Source organism: Syzygium oleosum, unplaced genomic scaffold, assembly GCF_021117445.2.
Source record: "Syzygium oleosum isolate NSW1041296 unplaced genomic scaffold, Sole_v2.1 Sole_v2.04, whole genome shotgun sequence".
In the NCBI taxonomy this organism is placed as follows: Eukaryota; Viridiplantae; Streptophyta; class Magnoliopsida; order Myrtales; family Myrtaceae; genus Syzygium; species Syzygium oleosum.
This window is the reverse complement of record NW_026607488.1, coordinates 3,406,303-3,423,962: the sequence shown is the minus strand read 5'-3', so window position 1 is coordinate 3,423,962 and position 17,660 is coordinate 3,406,303. Positions and strand designations below refer to the sequence as shown.

The 17,660-nt window shown below is 43.3% G+C and overlaps 2 protein-coding genes across 3 annotated transcripts; one reads left to right on the top strand and one right to left on the bottom strand.

The window, feature by feature from the left end:
• Positions 1 to 2,406: 2,406 nt before the first annotated feature.
• LOC115688676 (PHD finger protein ALFIN-LIKE 4-like) lies at positions 2,407 to 6,644 on the bottom strand. Of its 2 annotated transcripts, XM_030614573.2 has the most exons (5): positions 6,400 to 6,643; positions 6,144 to 6,176; positions 4,438 to 4,666; positions 3,834 to 3,966; positions 2,407 to 2,909 (listed from the first exon to the last, which is right to left on the bottom strand). In XM_030614573.2, the coding sequence occupies exons 1-5, from the start codon at positions 6,494 to 6,496 to the stop codon at positions 2,640 to 2,642; spliced, it is 762 nt and encodes a 253-aa protein (XP_030470433.1). In that variant the 5' UTR covers positions 6,497 to 6,643; the 3' UTR covers positions 2,407 to 2,639. The 2 variants fall into 2 exon arrangements, with proteins under 2 accessions (XP_030470433.1, XP_056166943.1); XM_056310968.1 differs by lacking the exon at positions 6,144 to 6,176 and having other exon boundaries at positions 6,400 to 6,644.
• Positions 6,645 to 16,001: 9,357 nt separating this feature from the next.
• LOC115688636 (protein BIG GRAIN 1-like A) lies at positions 16,002 to 17,423 on the top strand. The gene has a single exon (XM_030614516.2). The coding sequence runs from the start codon at positions 16,002 to 16,004 to the stop codon at positions 17,421 to 17,423; it is 1,422 nt and encodes a 473-aa protein (XP_030470376.1).
• Positions 17,424 to 17,660: the final 237 nt, after the last annotated feature.

Below are 17,660 nucleotides of genomic sequence, written 5' to 3'. Positions count from 1 at the left end.
AATAAAACAAAGCCCTAAAGAGTTCTAATGGGTTTACAAAGAATCCAACTTCAACCCATTTACTTGAAGTGGGATGTCCTCCGTGTGCTCGTGCCCGGGTTCGTAGAGGCTGTGCCCGGGTCCTAGGAGCCGTGCTAGAGTATCCAGCTTCCACCCCCAAGTTACTAGCACCAGGCTCAGACTCATTGGCTCGGGTCCATCGAGTCAGAGCTCGGTTCCTCGATGGCTGGGACCAAGTCCATAGAGGTTAGGCCCAGGCCTCTCGAGGTTAGGCCCAGGCCTCTCGAGGTCAGGCCTAAGACCCTAGGTTCACAAGGCCGGTCCTCATATTTCGATGCTTGTGCCCAAGTCCCTGACGACCAAGCCTGGATACCTTACTCCCACACCCAAGTCACTAGTACTCAGCTAAGGTCCACAGAGGTTGGTTTAGGTCCATAAAGGTGGGGCCCGGGGTCCCTCAAGCCGAGACGCAGATCTTGGTGCCCATGCCTGGCTCCTTGGAGGCCAGGCTTAGGTCCCTCGAGACCAAGACCAATTTCTCGACACCAGGCCTAGGTCTCTTTAGACTAGGCTCGGGACCCCGTGCTAGAGTATGTGGCTCCTACACCCAAGTCACTAGTGTTCATCACAAGTCCACCATGACTGGGCCCAAGTCCATAAGGGCTGGACTTAGGTCCCTCGAGGCCCGACCGAGACCCCGGTACCTGTGCCTAGGTCCACAGAGGCCGAGCCCAAGTCCCTTAAGGTTTATCCCACGATCTTAATGCCCATGCTCGAATGCCCAGTGACCATACTCAAGCACTAGGGTCTCATGCTCAAGTCCTTAGCATCCAACCCGGGTGCATCAAGGCAAGCCCAAGTCAATCGAGGCCAAGCCTAATTCCTCGATGATCAAGTCCACAGAGGTTGGGCTCGGGTCCTTAGCGGCCATGCCCGGGTATTCGGCTACGCCTTAAAATCATTGGCACTTGACTCGGGTCAATCGTGACTAGGCTCAATTCCTCGACACCTGGGCCTAAGTCAACAAAGGGAGGGCATAGATCCCTCAAGGTCGGGCCCGAAACCCCAATGTTCGTGCTTGAATCCACGGAGGCGCGCCTAGCCCAAGACCCTAGTGCCCATGATTGGGTGCCTAGCAGCCATGCTCAAGAACTTGGCTCCCTCACCCAAGTTATTAGTGCCCGACCAAGGTCCATTGAGGTTGGGCCCAATTTCTTGGCGACCGGGCAAGTCGGGTCCAAAAAGGCTAGGGCCAAGTCCCTCAAGGCCAAGCTCGAGTTCCTGGTGCCCAGGTCGTCAAAGATTTGGCCCGAATCTCTCCAAGCTAGACCGTGAGAACCAGGCCAAGACCTTGGTGCCTTTGCATGGATCCCTTGAGGCAGATTCGAAAGCCTCTTTTTTTATTAAAAAAAAAACACTTTTGCACTGTCAAAAATTGAAGCATGATCTTTTACTATGAAGAAATAACATAACCACTTGACCAAGTGAAATGGCGTAACTTTTTTATTGTATTATAAGAATTTGTTTTTTCACTCAAAAAGTAAAATGTACTGGTTCCCTAGTAGACTGGAACTGAACCAGAACCAACTGATTCCTGGTTCTAAAACCTCTTTGTTATTTTCCATCAACGCAACGCTCACCCACATCTCTACATTGTTCATTTGCCATGTGAAGTCCTAGCCCACAAATCGACTCGAGCACACGAGCTCTCTCATCAACTCCGCGAGCTTGTACATGAAGTCACCTATTCTTTAAATGCAATAATTTAAGGATGAAAATTTCTAAGAGTTAGAGCCCAAGATATTATTCGCTAAAATTATGTTGCACAAAAATAGGCAAATATGAGTTAGATTGATTAATTTGAGTCGGACCATTTATAACCCGACCCACCCATTTAACGGGCCTACTTATAAATTAGCCTTTTCCAAAGTTCTATTAACTTCAAGAATGGAGAATTGTCTGTCATATGTAAACAGACATCCAAGTGCTCAGCAATTTTGATGTTCGCCAGCCACGGATGGTTTATCGTTGAAAGATTGATATCAGCTGTGTTAGCGTTTGCCAGACAACCATACTTCGTACTTACAGATGCACATACGCAATGAAATTAATACAGAAGATAATCGGCTAAAACCAGCAGTAGAGTTGAGCACGAAAGCTTAACCGAACTCTCTGTAGCTTGCAAACTCAAGTTGTCACATGCACTATGCTCGAACACCACTCACACGATTTTAAGTTCCAGCTATATATAGCAATTTTTGGATTCCCTCAAGAGTTTTTTTTACGTAGACCGACTCACAGAATCATGCTCACACAAAATAAAAATAATGAACAAAAGCATAACCTCACCGCCAAATGCTACAAACTTTGGGCCAGGCAGAAGCTAGAACGAGGAGACGACACATCTTCCGAGAATTAAAATTACAAGAACTGACATAAATAAAGGTGTACCTAACAGAAAAGTCTGAATTCCGCCTTAACTCAACCATAAAAATATGAATCTTTAGTTAATGAACAACTGATCTGCAACCTACACAACTTTCTCTAACCAAGGAACACCGAACTAATAAGAGCGACCAACTACACAATTAGCAGTCAAGGAAAAGGAACCATTTGAACAGCTACCTCCCAAGCAACTATCAAGGCCGGGCTCTCTTGTTGCTGCAAGATGGGCATTTGTACTGCTTAATGTGCTCAGCCCTAGCAGGAGTGATTTTGACGCACTTACCATGAAACCACTTCTCACAGATATCGCAGCAAATCCAGAACTCATCCGAGGCATAATTCTCTCCACATGCTCCACAAAGAGTCTCCCCGTGCTCCTCCTCATCTTCCTCCTCCAAACCTTCCTCCTCCTCTTCCTTCGGTTGCACTGCCTTTGTAAACTTTGTCTGAGATTCTGATCCTTTCTGCATTCAACAAGTACTTTTAAGATATGATATGTAACAAAATATCACCAATAATGCATAATTAGATGAATCACAGAGCTCCACATTTGGCATTACAAAATCCCCTGAGCCCTCCCGAGCACACCCCCCCCCCCCCCCCGCCTCTTTTTCTTTCTTCTTTTCCTCTTTTCTCTTCCCTCTCACTTGGGCCTGATTTTTCAATGTAATTTACTTATTTTAGAATAGGTGTCTGTTTCATCAAGTGTTTAAAACAAATGGCTGTGCATTCACATTCAATAATTTCAAACAAAATGAAGTCATTTATCAACCATGACGTGGATACATTCACTTGACTAGCATACTGCCCTCTAACTCGTTTGGACCTGATTTTTCAATGTACTTTACTTCCTTTAGAATTGGTGTCTGTTTCATCAAATGTTTAAGGCAAACAGTTGTGCACTCACATTCAATAACTTCAAACAAAATAAAGTCATTCATCAACCATGACATGGATACATTCACTTGACTAGAATACTGCTCAAGATTGAACACCAGATTTCAAATGTTCAAGAACAATCAGACTACTACAGGAAATAGATCGCAAGGGTACATCATGCATCACTGCTTCCAGATTAGACTGCACACTATATCAAGAATACAGGTGCAACAGTGCAAAGCAGGTTTCTTTTTCTTTTTTGGTATAGTCTTTTTTCTCTCTCTTTGGCATGGGTGATTATGGACTTGGATGCAGAAGGTGCGGTAATTTGTAAGCTTGCCACAGAAAGAAGTTTCAGGAATTACTAAATATGGGACTCTAGGGGTGCATACAGCTCCCGATACACTCAGGCTGGCCAGCCCGAAAGATGAAGTTTATCCTCCTGACGAATTGGAAATTGGAAAATAAAGTAAATGACCCAAAAGAATGGCATAAGATCGCCTCCACACCTTGGGATTTGATTTAGATTTGCTGCTGCTGTTATTTGTAATTGATGACTTTTCCTTGACTTGCTTCTTAGCCGTGCCTGTCACAACCTCAAATATTGTGGGAAGATCATTAATCATATTGAAAAGGCGTTTCCTGCACCAGAGAAATCTATAAGGTTACAAAGCCTGAAAATGTGCTAGCCCACTGCGACATTACAAGCAAAAGATCCATCGACACCCAAGATAGTATCATAGAAATCTAACTAATTGCACAGTAATTGCCTCAATCACCATACCGTATGGCTTCACTATTATTAACCACTCACTACTTCACAATATGGGAAATAACAGATACTCCAGCTAGGCATCCAAAGGCATTGACAGCATGGAGCACTACCTTGATATAAAAACCACAAACAGCACAAATGCAAACTAATTATGAACACCCCCCCCCCCCCCAAAAAAAAGAAAAAAAAACTTTCCCCTTCAATTTCAGTCATTTGGAAGCTTTCAAATTCTCCAGGGTAAATGAACGAATTAACAAAACTAAAAATCAAATCACTTTGCAAAAGTCAAATTAATAATCTATAAATGGTCTGTAGTCGAGAAGAGAGGGAAACAGAACCTGTCAGCTTTATCAAATCCAAATCTTGCACCAAAATAAAATGCTACAGAAAGTAGCCATGCATCACTGTGAACTGCGACCAAAGACAACCAGTCCTTCTCTTGCATCCCATCTCTAGCAAAATTAATGCCGAGGGCAGGTTCTGGAAGCTCCGGTGGCACCTCTTCCGCGGGTAAGTTGACTTCCCACTGCTCACTTGGAAACCCATAAAGGCAAAGGTTCTCCTTTTCTGAAGCAGAGGAGGAGCGGTAGTTATATAGAAGCCCAAACAGAACAAGTACGTCAGACGCTTGAAGTTACTAGTTCGGTCAAGCAGATAATTTTTTTTTTTTTTTTTTTTTATAAAAGAAAGTCCAGAAAGCACAATGATTTCAAAAAGGCCTCAACAATATCTAGATTCAGAAAAAAAAATTTTGAAAGTTCTTCTTGATCTTATATCACTCGCTTCTAACAAGTTCTCTCATCAAATAACATGTCCTGCTGTACATTAAAATTTCACAAACAGAACAAATCAAATTTGTTACCTCTAAGAACCATAAAAATTTCCCGAGTTTCGCAGTAATGGAAGAAGTACATTATCTTACAGAAGACACACAGGCCTAGCTATTGTCGATTATTTTCACAGAACATTTTAATGACCAACACAAATACAGTGGAGAGCCAATGAGTCGCAGCTAAATTCAAGAGTACGCAGTCAAGAAACAATAACCATAACATATGTCAATTTGAACTCATGAGTCAACATTTATCATGTAAGAGGAGTGACAAAAGTTACTCTGTCCCAAAAATTTGGCATCTTATTCATCCGAAGGTATTAGCAAGAGAAAGGTTAATCTTCCGGATCCTTAACATTAAACAGCATCATAAAGAAATAAACTGGGTAAAGCTTTGCCAATGAAGGGTTTCGCAAACAAGGGTTGGATATTGGCCGGTTTTCTCATGATGATTGCTTATCACAAAAAGTAGACACACAGGTGCATTGCTTAGTCTCCACATAGCTAAAATATTTTCAACTGAGAGCAAAATTGCAGGTAAATAAGTGGCAAAATAAGCTTTTATCTGCTCACCAGTAAGTAACAACTGAAAGAAAGACGATGTTTTAAGACATCTGTTGTTAGAATTGGTTTGTCAATTGCTGTGAAACTACACATGCAGGCCAAGAATTGAATTGAATAGATTAATCTTCTATATTTAAACAGACTCTTCCTTAAAACATATCCACATCAAAGCCCAGGGCAACAGCTAACTATCATCAATCCTCTCACAACAAACGCAAAGGGAGTTGCAGAATTCAAATAATCCAAACCAAACGGAATCCAAAAACAAAACGACATTTTGCAGAAGGGGGGGAATTAGAGAAACACAACAAGAACGCTAACGAGAAGCTTCTTGAGGATACCCACGCCTCCATATTACGTTACTCATCAAACCCCCTGCATGAAATCTAGCAACAGACCAGAACATAACGCTCAAACTCCCCCTTTCCTTTTCAGCCGGTCATGCATTCCCAAAAGCGAAATTCGCTCGATACCCACAGAACAAAAAGTCTCCAAATTCGTCTCGCACAAGCACCCGCATCAGCAATAAGAAAAATACTAAATAAAAAAGCAGCAGCAGCAGCTAGTTCCCATCAGCGAACAAATTCACAGCACGAAATCCAGCAAAACCACAACGCCACGAGGCAGAAGAGACGGGAAAACCCTAACCGGGATCGCACTGCTGGTAAAACTCCTCGACTTCTGCATCACAAAGCAACAAGAGGGCAGGGGAAAAAGAAAAAGAAAACCGAAAACTTCCGTCAGAACCTCAAACACGCAGACCCAAAATGGCGCCACAACTCGAAATCCCTCAACCCCATTTGCCGGCACGCGACGCGATGCGCCGAAGGGATGCAGGCAAAGGAAAACCCATAAGAAGAAATAACGGGAATTTGAAGAGGAAAGGGGGGGGGCGTAGTAGTACCGGCGGTGAGGGCCTTGATCATGCCGGCCCTCCGGCCCTTGAAATCCCTGAACACCTCCTCGACGGTGCGAGGGTTGTACTGCGCGCCTCCGTCCATGGCCGCGACGACGGAACTATAAGCACGAGACCCGCCGGAATTCGGAGGTCCGGCGACGGGGAGAGACGGGGTCGGAATTGAGGTCGGGGGAGGGGAGAATTCCTAGAGAGAGAGAGAGAGCGCTCGCAGCAGAGATCGGAGAGGAGAGAGAGAGGGAGGGAGGGAGTGAGGGAGGGAGGTAAAAGGAGGGAAAGATGGGAAAGTATTTGACCTCTGTACGCAGAGCTAGAGAGAGAGAGACAGACAGAGATGGGTGCGGATTTGAACCGGGTCCGGATTTAACTGGATTTGAATACGGTCGGGATGGAGTCCGTGGGCCCCCGGATTAGATCTCGCCCCCACCCCCCCGCGCGCTCGCTTGTTGGGCTTGTGCTTGGGCCCGTGATTGGGCCTCGAAGAAGGCCCGATAAGAGGGGGGAGCTGGGAATCCTAGGAGGGAGGGAGCGAGCGAGCATCGTGTGGGAAGGCTTATTGATGCGGATGTTTTCAAGCTCCGATTACAAGCGGTGAAAATCAATGCAAAAAATGAAAGAGCCTCGCTAGCCGATGTCTGTTGGTGGGTCCGTGGTCGAGAAGCCCGCCCCGATGTATCGTCGCATTCAAGCCGGGTCTAGTCGAGCTCGGAAGAAGCAGGACTGGTAGGGATGTTCGGCGTACGGTTGCTCGCTAGGGCAAAGACGGCGTGGCCCGACCCGGCTCTCTTATTGGATGATGGATGGGTCTTGCGGGTCAGGGCCCCCATAAGCTCATGGCCCGTGTTTTATTGGGCAACACATGCACGTATGCATTTGCTAGTTACTTTTTAACTTCTCAAGAGTACTCAAAGCAAACACACTATCAATAGTCTCTCTTGGCACTATACATGTAACGTCCGATCAACTTATCCTACGAAGATTTTCTGACGCGTCCACACCACTGGCATATTTTATTTTTAATCGGGCACGCCACTGCATATTGAAAGTGATGAAATTATGCCCCTCGAAACTCGTTACGTAACAACTTTTGAACGGTGGATGCATTCAAGGATACGTCTTATATTTTATTTTCCCGTGTTCGTTAGATCCTCACAAGCACTACCAAGTTGTATTCTTTCTCCAAGGAAATTAGAAAAGAATCCATCGAAATTCATGCTAGAAGAATGGTTTTAGATTAACGGCGTGTATACGAGTCACGTCTATCTCATTAATAGAAGTTCTTAATCTTTCGCGGCCGGTGATTCGACAGATGAAACCAATAGTTCAAATTAACAATCTCCAATGGACAAGGGTGACGAGGATGAAAAGGAAAGATGACTAGTGAACGGGGTGAGTGAATGTGACTTTTATTTTTCTTGACACTTAACCGAAAGAAACAACAATTTGCAGAGAGAAATGGTAGTTAGATCACTCGATTATAATGATGTGTATTTCAATCATAATAGGGCTGCAAATAGCCCCGTCTTAGATGTGATCTATATAGCATGACAGATAAATCAATCATAGTAGAGAACGAGCTCGATCTGAGCTCATGTACTAGCCTACCACACCACATCGAGCCAATTCCTTTGATCCAAAAAGTCGAGCTTTCTATTGACAACTCGTAAAACTGTCACCAATCAAAAGGATGGTCGGAGGAAGTTGCATCATGAACTATATAGCTTACCACACCGAGCCAATTCCCTCAATCCAAAAGTCAAGCTCTCTTTTGCCATCAAAAAATATCAACACGGACCTCGAATCCCTGCCCTATTGTCGAGTTTCGCAACACCAATTATTCCAAACCACGACGAGCTCGCTAACTCGCCTGATCCAACATATAGTACTAATAGAAAGCTCATAAAACCATCGAAAGTCATGAGCGAACAAGATACAAAGACCATGCTCCTTCCCGACTCCCAATCGTGTGATATGGAATTCACGCTTTCGAGATGCGATTAACATGCTTAGTCGTATCACAATCGACCAAATCACATAATGCTTCCATTGAACTTTTCGACTGCTGCAATAAAGACAAAAGCTGGAGAGATGAGCGGGGCATGCATGCTCGCACTGAACGTGAAGATGGGGATGGAGGAGGAGGGAGACCCCCGAGAAAGCACAGCCCAAGTCATGAAGTGCACGTGGAGCAACCCCTCCTCCACTGCACCACGGCCAAAGAGAGACAGGCGGGGACAGAGAAACATACGTGAGGCTGACATTGTCCGGAAGTCCTGAGGAGACGGCTAATGAACTGCCACTTTGTTGGTGCTTGGAAGGAGAGAAACTGTCCCTTTCTTCCTCGTGCCGTATTAAGATAATGTTCCTAGGTATTAAACGAATTTTATTGAGGTTTATTTATTGAGTCACGGGGTAGGGTCTCTAACCAAGTTTACTATGGATTTTTTTCTCATTTTTTTGCATCACCGTACCCCGAAAAACCCCACAAATGATCGAGAACGAACGCTCATATTAGTTCGGGGTGTTCGTGCAAACCAAACAGATCGAAAAATTTGGTTATCTATGTATGTCGGATCATGTGAGACTTGCCCCTTTTTATGTTTCTATGATTTAGCAGTCGAGTTATTTTACTATCTCTCGATGCAAAGAATGAGATTTCTATTTTGTGGTCCTCGATACGCCAGATGGTTGCAATTGACACCCTAGAGAAAAGCATGACTCGATGAGATCTTGTGCTAAGCGTTCACTTCTCTCTCTGCTCCTCCAAAATGTTCCCCGAGTAGAGATGGACTGGGGCTAGAGAAAAGGATGTTGGCCAATCATGGTCGTGCGGTCGAGCGACCTCGTTGCCCCACCCGCCTACTCCCATGAAGACATCAGACTTCAATTGATCCTAACTCCTTGAGTTGCTAAGGAAGCAACGTATGCCCTCGGTTCACGTGGGAAAGAGACGACCCATCACAATCCTGAGTTGATAGTTGCATTTTTTGTTCATGCATACTTAGATTGCGTCTATCTAAATAGAGCTGATGGTCCGTAGCCCTTGATCATCCTAGCTAACTCTCCGTACTTGGGACTCGACCTAAAATCGTTGCGTTCAAACTATGGTATAAAGGTTGGAGTCGAACAACGGCGGCTTTCATGCACCGGCCTTCTTAATTATATGAATTGATTTTGTGCGTTACTATCTAACGTATGATATCGATTATATATACACAAACGATGAAGATGTATGCACGAGATACGAAAAATCACCTAATAAATATCTTCATCATTGCGATGGGGTTGGAGAAAAGTCTTTGTAGACAACAATGTCTATTATAGTAATTTTCATGTCCATTTGCGACACGACTGCTAGTATTACTAGTGACAGATCGCAAATAGGGTTGGCGGGGGTCATTGGTCCCTCGGGATATGTAGAGAGAGTAAGTTGAGCTCGTACAGTGCATTGAAACTCGTACTCTCGATCGATCGTCTAGGTATCAAAGATCTAGAGCTTGATAGTCGAAACTCTATTGACACATCGTTCTCTCCTCTCTTAATTAACCAGGATGACGTTCAAGAAATTTACATGTAGAGTGCTCGAGTCATTTCATATTCGCAAAAAGAAATCAAAACACAAGTGGAATCATTCGAGAAGTGTGAGAAAATAACTATATTTAGGGCACCGACTTGGCTATAATATTTTTACTTAATACACTTCTAATTTCTTGTAAATCTCTTAAAAAAAAGATCAAATTTATGTCCTACCTCTCGGAATGCAAAACATTATTTACAAACAATCTTTACACACTATACGAACCATGTACTAATCGATAGAAAGCTTGAGAAATTGTTCATGAAAGAGGAGAGACTAAAAAATATATAGATAAGCGCATTTGAAGTCATTAAATTTATCATGAAAGCGTAATCGAATCTCGAAATTTTTCAAATTTTAGGACTTTTGATACTCCAATCTCCAAAAACAAAAATAGAAAATAAACAGAGAAAAGGGTGTCTGTCAAAACTTAATTACGTGCCTGCCTGACCGTGGGATCAGCAGATGGCAGGAGGAAGACGAAGGGGATCCGACGGCTGGGGATCGTTCCTGACAAGGGCAAACTGCAGGATCGACCGGGGGGAGGGGGGATGACGTAAGCGAGCGCAGTGAATAAAAAGGAGCTAAAAAGTCGACAAAAAAATGATAGATATCATCAACGACCTCCCGACCGCACGTGTCAGGGGCCACGTCACGTGGGGGGGGAGGGACAGGGAAACAGTGAATTATTCGCGTCGCCAGAGCGCGCGGGGGGGCCCCACACGTGTTAAAAGTCCGGCCCCGGTGACAACGGGGTCGCGCGTGATGGGTTAAGATCAGATCAGACGGCCAGGCGCTAATTATTGGAGGGTGGGGTTTTATCCCCTCTGCGCGTCCACAGGCTACGCGCATTAGGCAAGCTGTAGCTGTTCTTAGCCTGGATGCTTAACCGGTTTCCAGATGACGACCATCCTGGGCCAATTTTTTTTTTGCAGAGCCTTCGATTGGGACGGTACAAGACAGGCTTCAACGAAAATCTTTGGCATGAAAAAGGGCAAATTCTAGAAGATTTAGCACTAGTTTTGAGGGGTACACGAGAGAATTCATAAAATCACGGTCGAATTGTACGATCGCAGCTACATTTAGTACCATGGCGATGTTGCGAATATAGCTATTATGACCGTGGATTAATGTCGCGAAATTGATCAAATGGGTGCTCACTTAATGTGGGTGAATCTATCGAATAGTCACGAATTATGGGCTTATTAAACTTCGACAAACGGAGAATTCACTTTCATCTTCAGGCATGCAATTTTGTGCTCGAGGATGTTATTTGATAAGTTTCTCGCCATTTGCCCGTTAATCTTAAAAGAAAATGAGACATGAAATTAAACGAGAATGAAGGACAGTGATTATCCATTTGAAAAGCAATATTAATTGTAAAGCCAATCACTTCTTGGAGATCTTGTGATGAGTCTAATGACCAGTTTGGACGATGCACATGAGACTTGTCGCTTGGCATGGTAGAAAGAAACAAAGCGGTAGGAATTTGTAAGGTTATCATGGGTCTTGCTTAGAGGGTACAATTAAGGTCCTCACCCAACACTATCCCAACTAGATCCACACGCTCTGAAACCAAAAAATTATTATCGGAAGCCTCGAATGCACGCAAGTCCCCAATGCTCTTAGCCCGTCGATTCATGTAGTCTCCATATTGGGGCGCACGCGATCGAACAATTGATATCGCTCGGGCTCACATGGAACGGCATCCAACTAGGGCTACAAATGTAGAGGCTACAAATTCTTCAACGGTGGGGCTCAGACTGTTTACTAGGGCTTCCTCTTTGATCAATCCCCATCCGATGCTGAAAGTACAGCACAAGGATCTTGGCGCTACCGCTGCTGCTGCTGTATGCCACCTTGCAAATTGTAGCTCGAAGATAACTCCCTGTAGACTGTCCATCCAAGCCGAGCTCAAGAGACCAAAACCAATGACCTTTCACCTTCAAAACACACAATCTCTATCTACGAGACTCTGAAGAGAGGGAGTTGCACAGATATTTTGACCGATGCTGATAGCTACATGGCATGCTGTCTCGAGATGGCTGAACAGCCAGACAACCAGAAATGGAAGATCATGTGATCTTGGCAAGTATAATAGAGGCAAGGCACTGTGCGAGTGCATTAGTGTGTGGGGTTTAGGGTTTTTTTGGGGCTTGTTAATGTTGTTTAGTCCAAAGCATCACTTTCAGCCTCATCAAGGATGTTTTGTTGTTTTCCCAAGCGCCAATGAAAACAACTGTGCCCTTCGATGGCCAAAAGAAGAAAGACTTGCATGACTTCTCAGCGGTGTGCATTATGGATGTAGTCAGTGATAGTTACTGAGGCACGCTTTTTCAAAATAATTAATATATAGATAAATAAAGAGTTAGGATTATTTTCCCCCTATTTTTTTTAATTCCATTTTATCAATTATAAAATGCAATATCTGATCTCCAACTTTGTTTTGAAAAATAAATACGTAGATTGTTACCGAGACACCCTCTATTTCAAATAAATAAATAAATAATAGAGAGAGCTGGGATTATTTTCCCTCTTTTTTTCTTTAATTAATTCAATTTTATAAATTATATGGTTGCAATATCTCATCTCCTACTTTGTTTTGAAAAACTCTTCAGACATTATCAAAAAGCAAAAGCATAGGCTCCAAGATTATTACATTGGTTTTCGTTTTTTTTTCCTTTTTAATCTTGAGAGGCTCCTTGGTTGAACCATGATTATATATCAATCTTTCACAGGCTCCTGATATAATTACTCATGCAGGTTAAAAAGCCAAATGTTTTTTCATGATTACAGGCAATCTATCGCCAACTTTGGTCAAGCTTTTGAAACTGTCATTTCCATTTTTGGGTAATAGAGCTGGGAGCATTAAGTCCTACAAGTTTCAAATTCAAAAGGAAGATAAAACGATTAAGAAGGTAAAATCGGGCCCCATCCCATTCAAGAAGATCAGAAACAGCATAGACAATGACTATTTTTTGCTTTTCCTTCTATTTTTTTGGTCAAATATTTTTCATTTTATTTATCTGGATACTTCTTTTAACATTTAATTACGCGATATGTTGGTATGAAATATCTTCTTCTTTTTTATACACGTCTGAAAATCACAAAATTAACGAAAATTCTGTTGAATAGATACTGCATGTTGGTCTATCAGGTGGTACGAGCGTTATATAGAAGATTTTCTTCTTATTGTGTCCTTCATTTAATTTTATATAATACTTTCAGTTTGTATATTCTATTTTCGGTAAAATATTTTTGATAAATGAAAAAGGACATTTTGTTGGTATAATTTTCCAGTCGCGAAAATAATGAGAACAGTAGATATTGCTTTCTTTTCATTCTATAAATCTAATATTGAAAACATTCCATTTCTTTTTTGTTCAATTTTCATTTGAAAATTGTTTTGAAAGTGCTGGCAGATGCATATTCAAAACTGTTTTCTTTATAAAAATGAATATAATATTCGGTTAAAATAGGACCATTTATTTCAAATTGTCTCATTAAAATTCTCACGTTCGACTTTGTGAAAATTTTCAAAAAAAAAAAAAGCCTTCAGAATCGGCAGGTTTCCTCGAGCATTGTACGTCCCAAGAAAATTCAACATGAACAGTGCACAAATAATAGCCAGTGATAATGTGTTTTTCCACAAATACATGTGACATGCTTCTAAAACCATAGCTTAAACAGACAGTCACTGCACAATCTACTGTTCATGTCATTGGCTTGAATGATGGAGAATTAGATATGTATTGGCTTCTTTTATTTTTCGAAAATCAATAATTTGAAAGATAATTTTTTTAAAAATAACCGTTTATATCGTTTACAAATATGAACGAATGAAAATTTTTTCATCGCTCTAAAAAATATTTAGATATAAATTATTATCGCTAACGAAAATATTTGCCACCAGCTTATTATTTTAAGCGACACAAACGACCGATTTTACGAAATTATTATCTAAATTATTTATTTTACGTGAAACAAACGAACCTTAAATGTAATTTGTCTCAATCCTCATCTCCCTCTCTCAAAGGATAAAAGTATGTCATTGAAGAATCACACCTACAAGTCTCCACGAACAACTCTCCATTAGAAATATGCACATGCACCAAACAGAATAATGATAACCTGCTCACCCATCTCATTAAGTATGATATTCCACTTCCATTATGGCCTCGCAAATATTCCCAAATCAACCGATCTACGTTCGAATTAATTATTCAACCGACGTTGGTTCCATCAATCTACATCCAATAATTCTCCTCCTGCCCAATCTCCCAAATTTCTCCAAACTCTTAGTCAATTTGGTGATGTAACCAACCCCCACATGGTTTGAATCAAATTTTAGTTCGAGTTTGCCCGTTGGAGGCTTCGATCGGTTATATGCATTAAAACAAATCCACCATCCTGATTCGATCGTGGTTTTGCAACATTTAGGTCAATTCTTATGATTGGAATCGGAAAGACTTATATCAAGGAGGAATTGTACATGAAATCTTATGGCTCTGTATACAAGTCTGCCGACTTTTAGAGTCACTCTAACTCATTGACCAAAGATACCATTTCGATCAGCCGTCTATTGTAAAATCAACTTATTGTAAGACTTAATAATTCAACAAGAAGCATATTCCATTCCGCTTATATATATATTTATTGCGCGAACCGAGTAAATTCGTCAAAACCCAATATACAAAAAACTTGGATGGTGTTCGAAATGTGCACCTTCAAGACAGCTTTGAGATTTACAGGGATATTCGGGCTCTTTTAAGGTGGTTTAACAAAACTTGAAAAGGCGAATCCCCTTAAACACGACAATACTAGAGCGCCTCGACGAAGCTTTTAGAGTGAATATGATAGATTTTGAGTGTCAAATTATATAGTGATGAGGATGATCCTCATCATTTTAAGACCATGTTTTCCATAAAGTTAAGGTCGCACTTGCTTTGGAAATACATGTTGCTAAAATCTTCAATAGCCCAAATCAAAGCACATCAGAACTACGATGCCAAAAAGGCTCATACAAATGAAAGTTAAAAGTATGACATAGTGTGGTAAAAAGCACCCATTGTTTTTCCACGAAGTTGTGAGTTTTATACTATTAGGCTCTCGAGCAAATCCTCATGCAGAAGATCATTCTTCACGTCACGATTCTAATTCTAGAAACGTGACTTTACGAGCAATAATATCTATGACTCAAATCGGATGCGGCAGATGTGAGATTTTTATGGCAATGCTCGAGATGGATCGCTTGCTACGCCTGATCACCCCTCCTTACTCTTTCGACGCGGTCGACGAACTCAAATTCGAACTTGGGAAACTGGCACTAGTTAAATTTACTCCATTTCCAATTATTTTTGCTTTACTTCCAATTTTTTTGTGGGGAATTGAGTAATTTCCTACACCATGGAGGGGCAAAACGGGGACAAAAGAAAATGGGCAGGAAGAACAGCGCCAAGCTGGCCAATTAGCTCCAATCGGCACGGACCATGCACGCGCACGAACGAGACCCCCCCTCCCCTTTATAAAAGTCCTCTCTCTCCCTCCTCCCCTGTCCTGCATCTTCAAGGCGTGCCCTTTCTCGCTCTCATTACTCTCCCTCTCTCTCTCTACCCCGCACTCTCTCTCTCTCTACCAAAACACATCGATTGCTCTTGTTCCTCCACGCCATGCTCGCTCCCTCCCTTCCTTCTTTCACTCCCCAGAGAGAAAAAAGCCACAGGGAAGAAGGAATTCTAGTGAGAGAAGAGATGTCCGCTTTCCAGTAATGCCCCTCTCGCCCGACCTGTCCTCTCGCGAGATTTGAGCGCCTCCCGAAACAGCGGCAGCTTTCCGAGCCTCCTCCTTTCCCAGACAGGCTCAACCACCCCCCTCCCTCTTCTCCCTCTCTCTCTCCATCATTTTGTCTCTCTCGCTCTGCGCGTGTCAATCCTTGTGCTCTTGACATCTCTCTGTTCCTGCACAGTTCTCTGAAGAAGTGGGGAGAGGGGAAAAAGGGGGGGAGAACAGGGACATGTATAAGTCGGAGAGAACTCTGAGGGAAGAGAGGTGCGCGCAAGGGAAGCGGAACCCGTCTTTCTCTTCCACTCTTCTCGACAAGATCTACAGGTCCATTGATGAGCCCGACCCGAAAGACGAGGAGGACATGAGGTTCTGCAGCGACGCGGCAATGGCGAGGAAACAGAGCATCCGGGACGTCAAGAAATGCGGCTCCAAAAGCAGCAAGTGCGCCGAGGAAAACCTCGCTCATCACCGAGGTGGTTTCGTCAATAACAAGGTCGGTGACGATGGGGGAGCGAAAGCGAGGCAGATGAGGGACGAGTTCGAGAGGAAGCAGAGGAGGGATCGCGATCGCGACCCCGATGCTCTGTTTTTCAGTTCGACCTCGAGCTCGTCGGATTCGAGCTCTGGTGGGTTCTCTTCCTCGGACACTGAGTCCATGTATGGGGTCGTCAAGACAAGAAGCTCTTGCTTCGCTCCACCATCACTACCGAGGCCTAAGCCGGTGAGGACCAGCTCCTCTGTTAAACCGGAGAAAACAGGGAGGGCTCTGTTTCAAGAGCAGAGGAAGTCGCGTGACTTTGATAATTATCGCCACGATTCTTCTGCCGAACAGAGCGCGTACAACGAGGGAGGTATGATAAAGTCCAAATCGAGAGCGTTAAAAATTTATGCCAACCTGAAGAAGGTGAAGCAGCCGATTTCGCCAGGGGGCCGGCTCTCGAATTTCATCAATTCTCTCTTCACCGCCACCAACACGAAGAAGCCCAAGCCGACCACGGCGACTGGTGGTTATGGAGAACCAAATGCCGAGAGGAAATCTCAATCTGCACAAGAATCCGTGTGTTCCACGGCTTCTTCGTTCTCGAGATCTTGCTTGAGCAAGCATTCCCCAGCATCGAGGCAGAAACTGCATAACGGCGTCAAGAGGACGGTCCGGTTCTACCCGGTGAGCGTGATCGTGGACGAAGATTGCAGGCCGTGCGGACAAAAATCACTGTGTGAAGAAGATCACGACGAGTACAACTCGAATTCAATGCCGGTGTCCATGCCGAGTGCGTGGAAAATCGGAGGGAGGCCGCCAACATCGAGGAAAACAGAGGAAACAGAGCAAGTCAAATCCCATGCGATTGAGAAAAGCCGGCGCGTGGAAGAGGCGGCGAGAGAGTTCTTAAGGGATTACTACCAGAACCAGAAGAAGCTGAGAAACGACAGTTTCGCGGCGAGGGGCCACCAGGAGATTCATCAGGTCGGCTATGACGAGGGCGATTGCCATGACGACGACGACGACGCGGCAAGTTATTCGAGCTCAGATCTGTTTGAGCTTGATCATCTTGCAGTAATAGGCAATGAGAGATATTGTGAAGACCTTCCAGTGTATGAAACTACTCATGTGGGCACGAATCGTGCGATTGCTAATGGACTGATCATGTAATTACTATTTCCCGCGTAATATTACAAGAGTCACATTCTTAGCCAATCTCTTACTCCTTTTTTATCTTAATTGTCTTCAAGTTCTCAATGTTATATAGTTTGATCAATGTATGAGTTCTCTTGAGTGAGTATACACCCATTTTGGCCTAAATTGAGGGTGGATACAAGCCACCAAAATATTTGAATTTCATATTTACTTTTTGGTTTTCACTCGATCTACACGAGAAATCTTAATAAA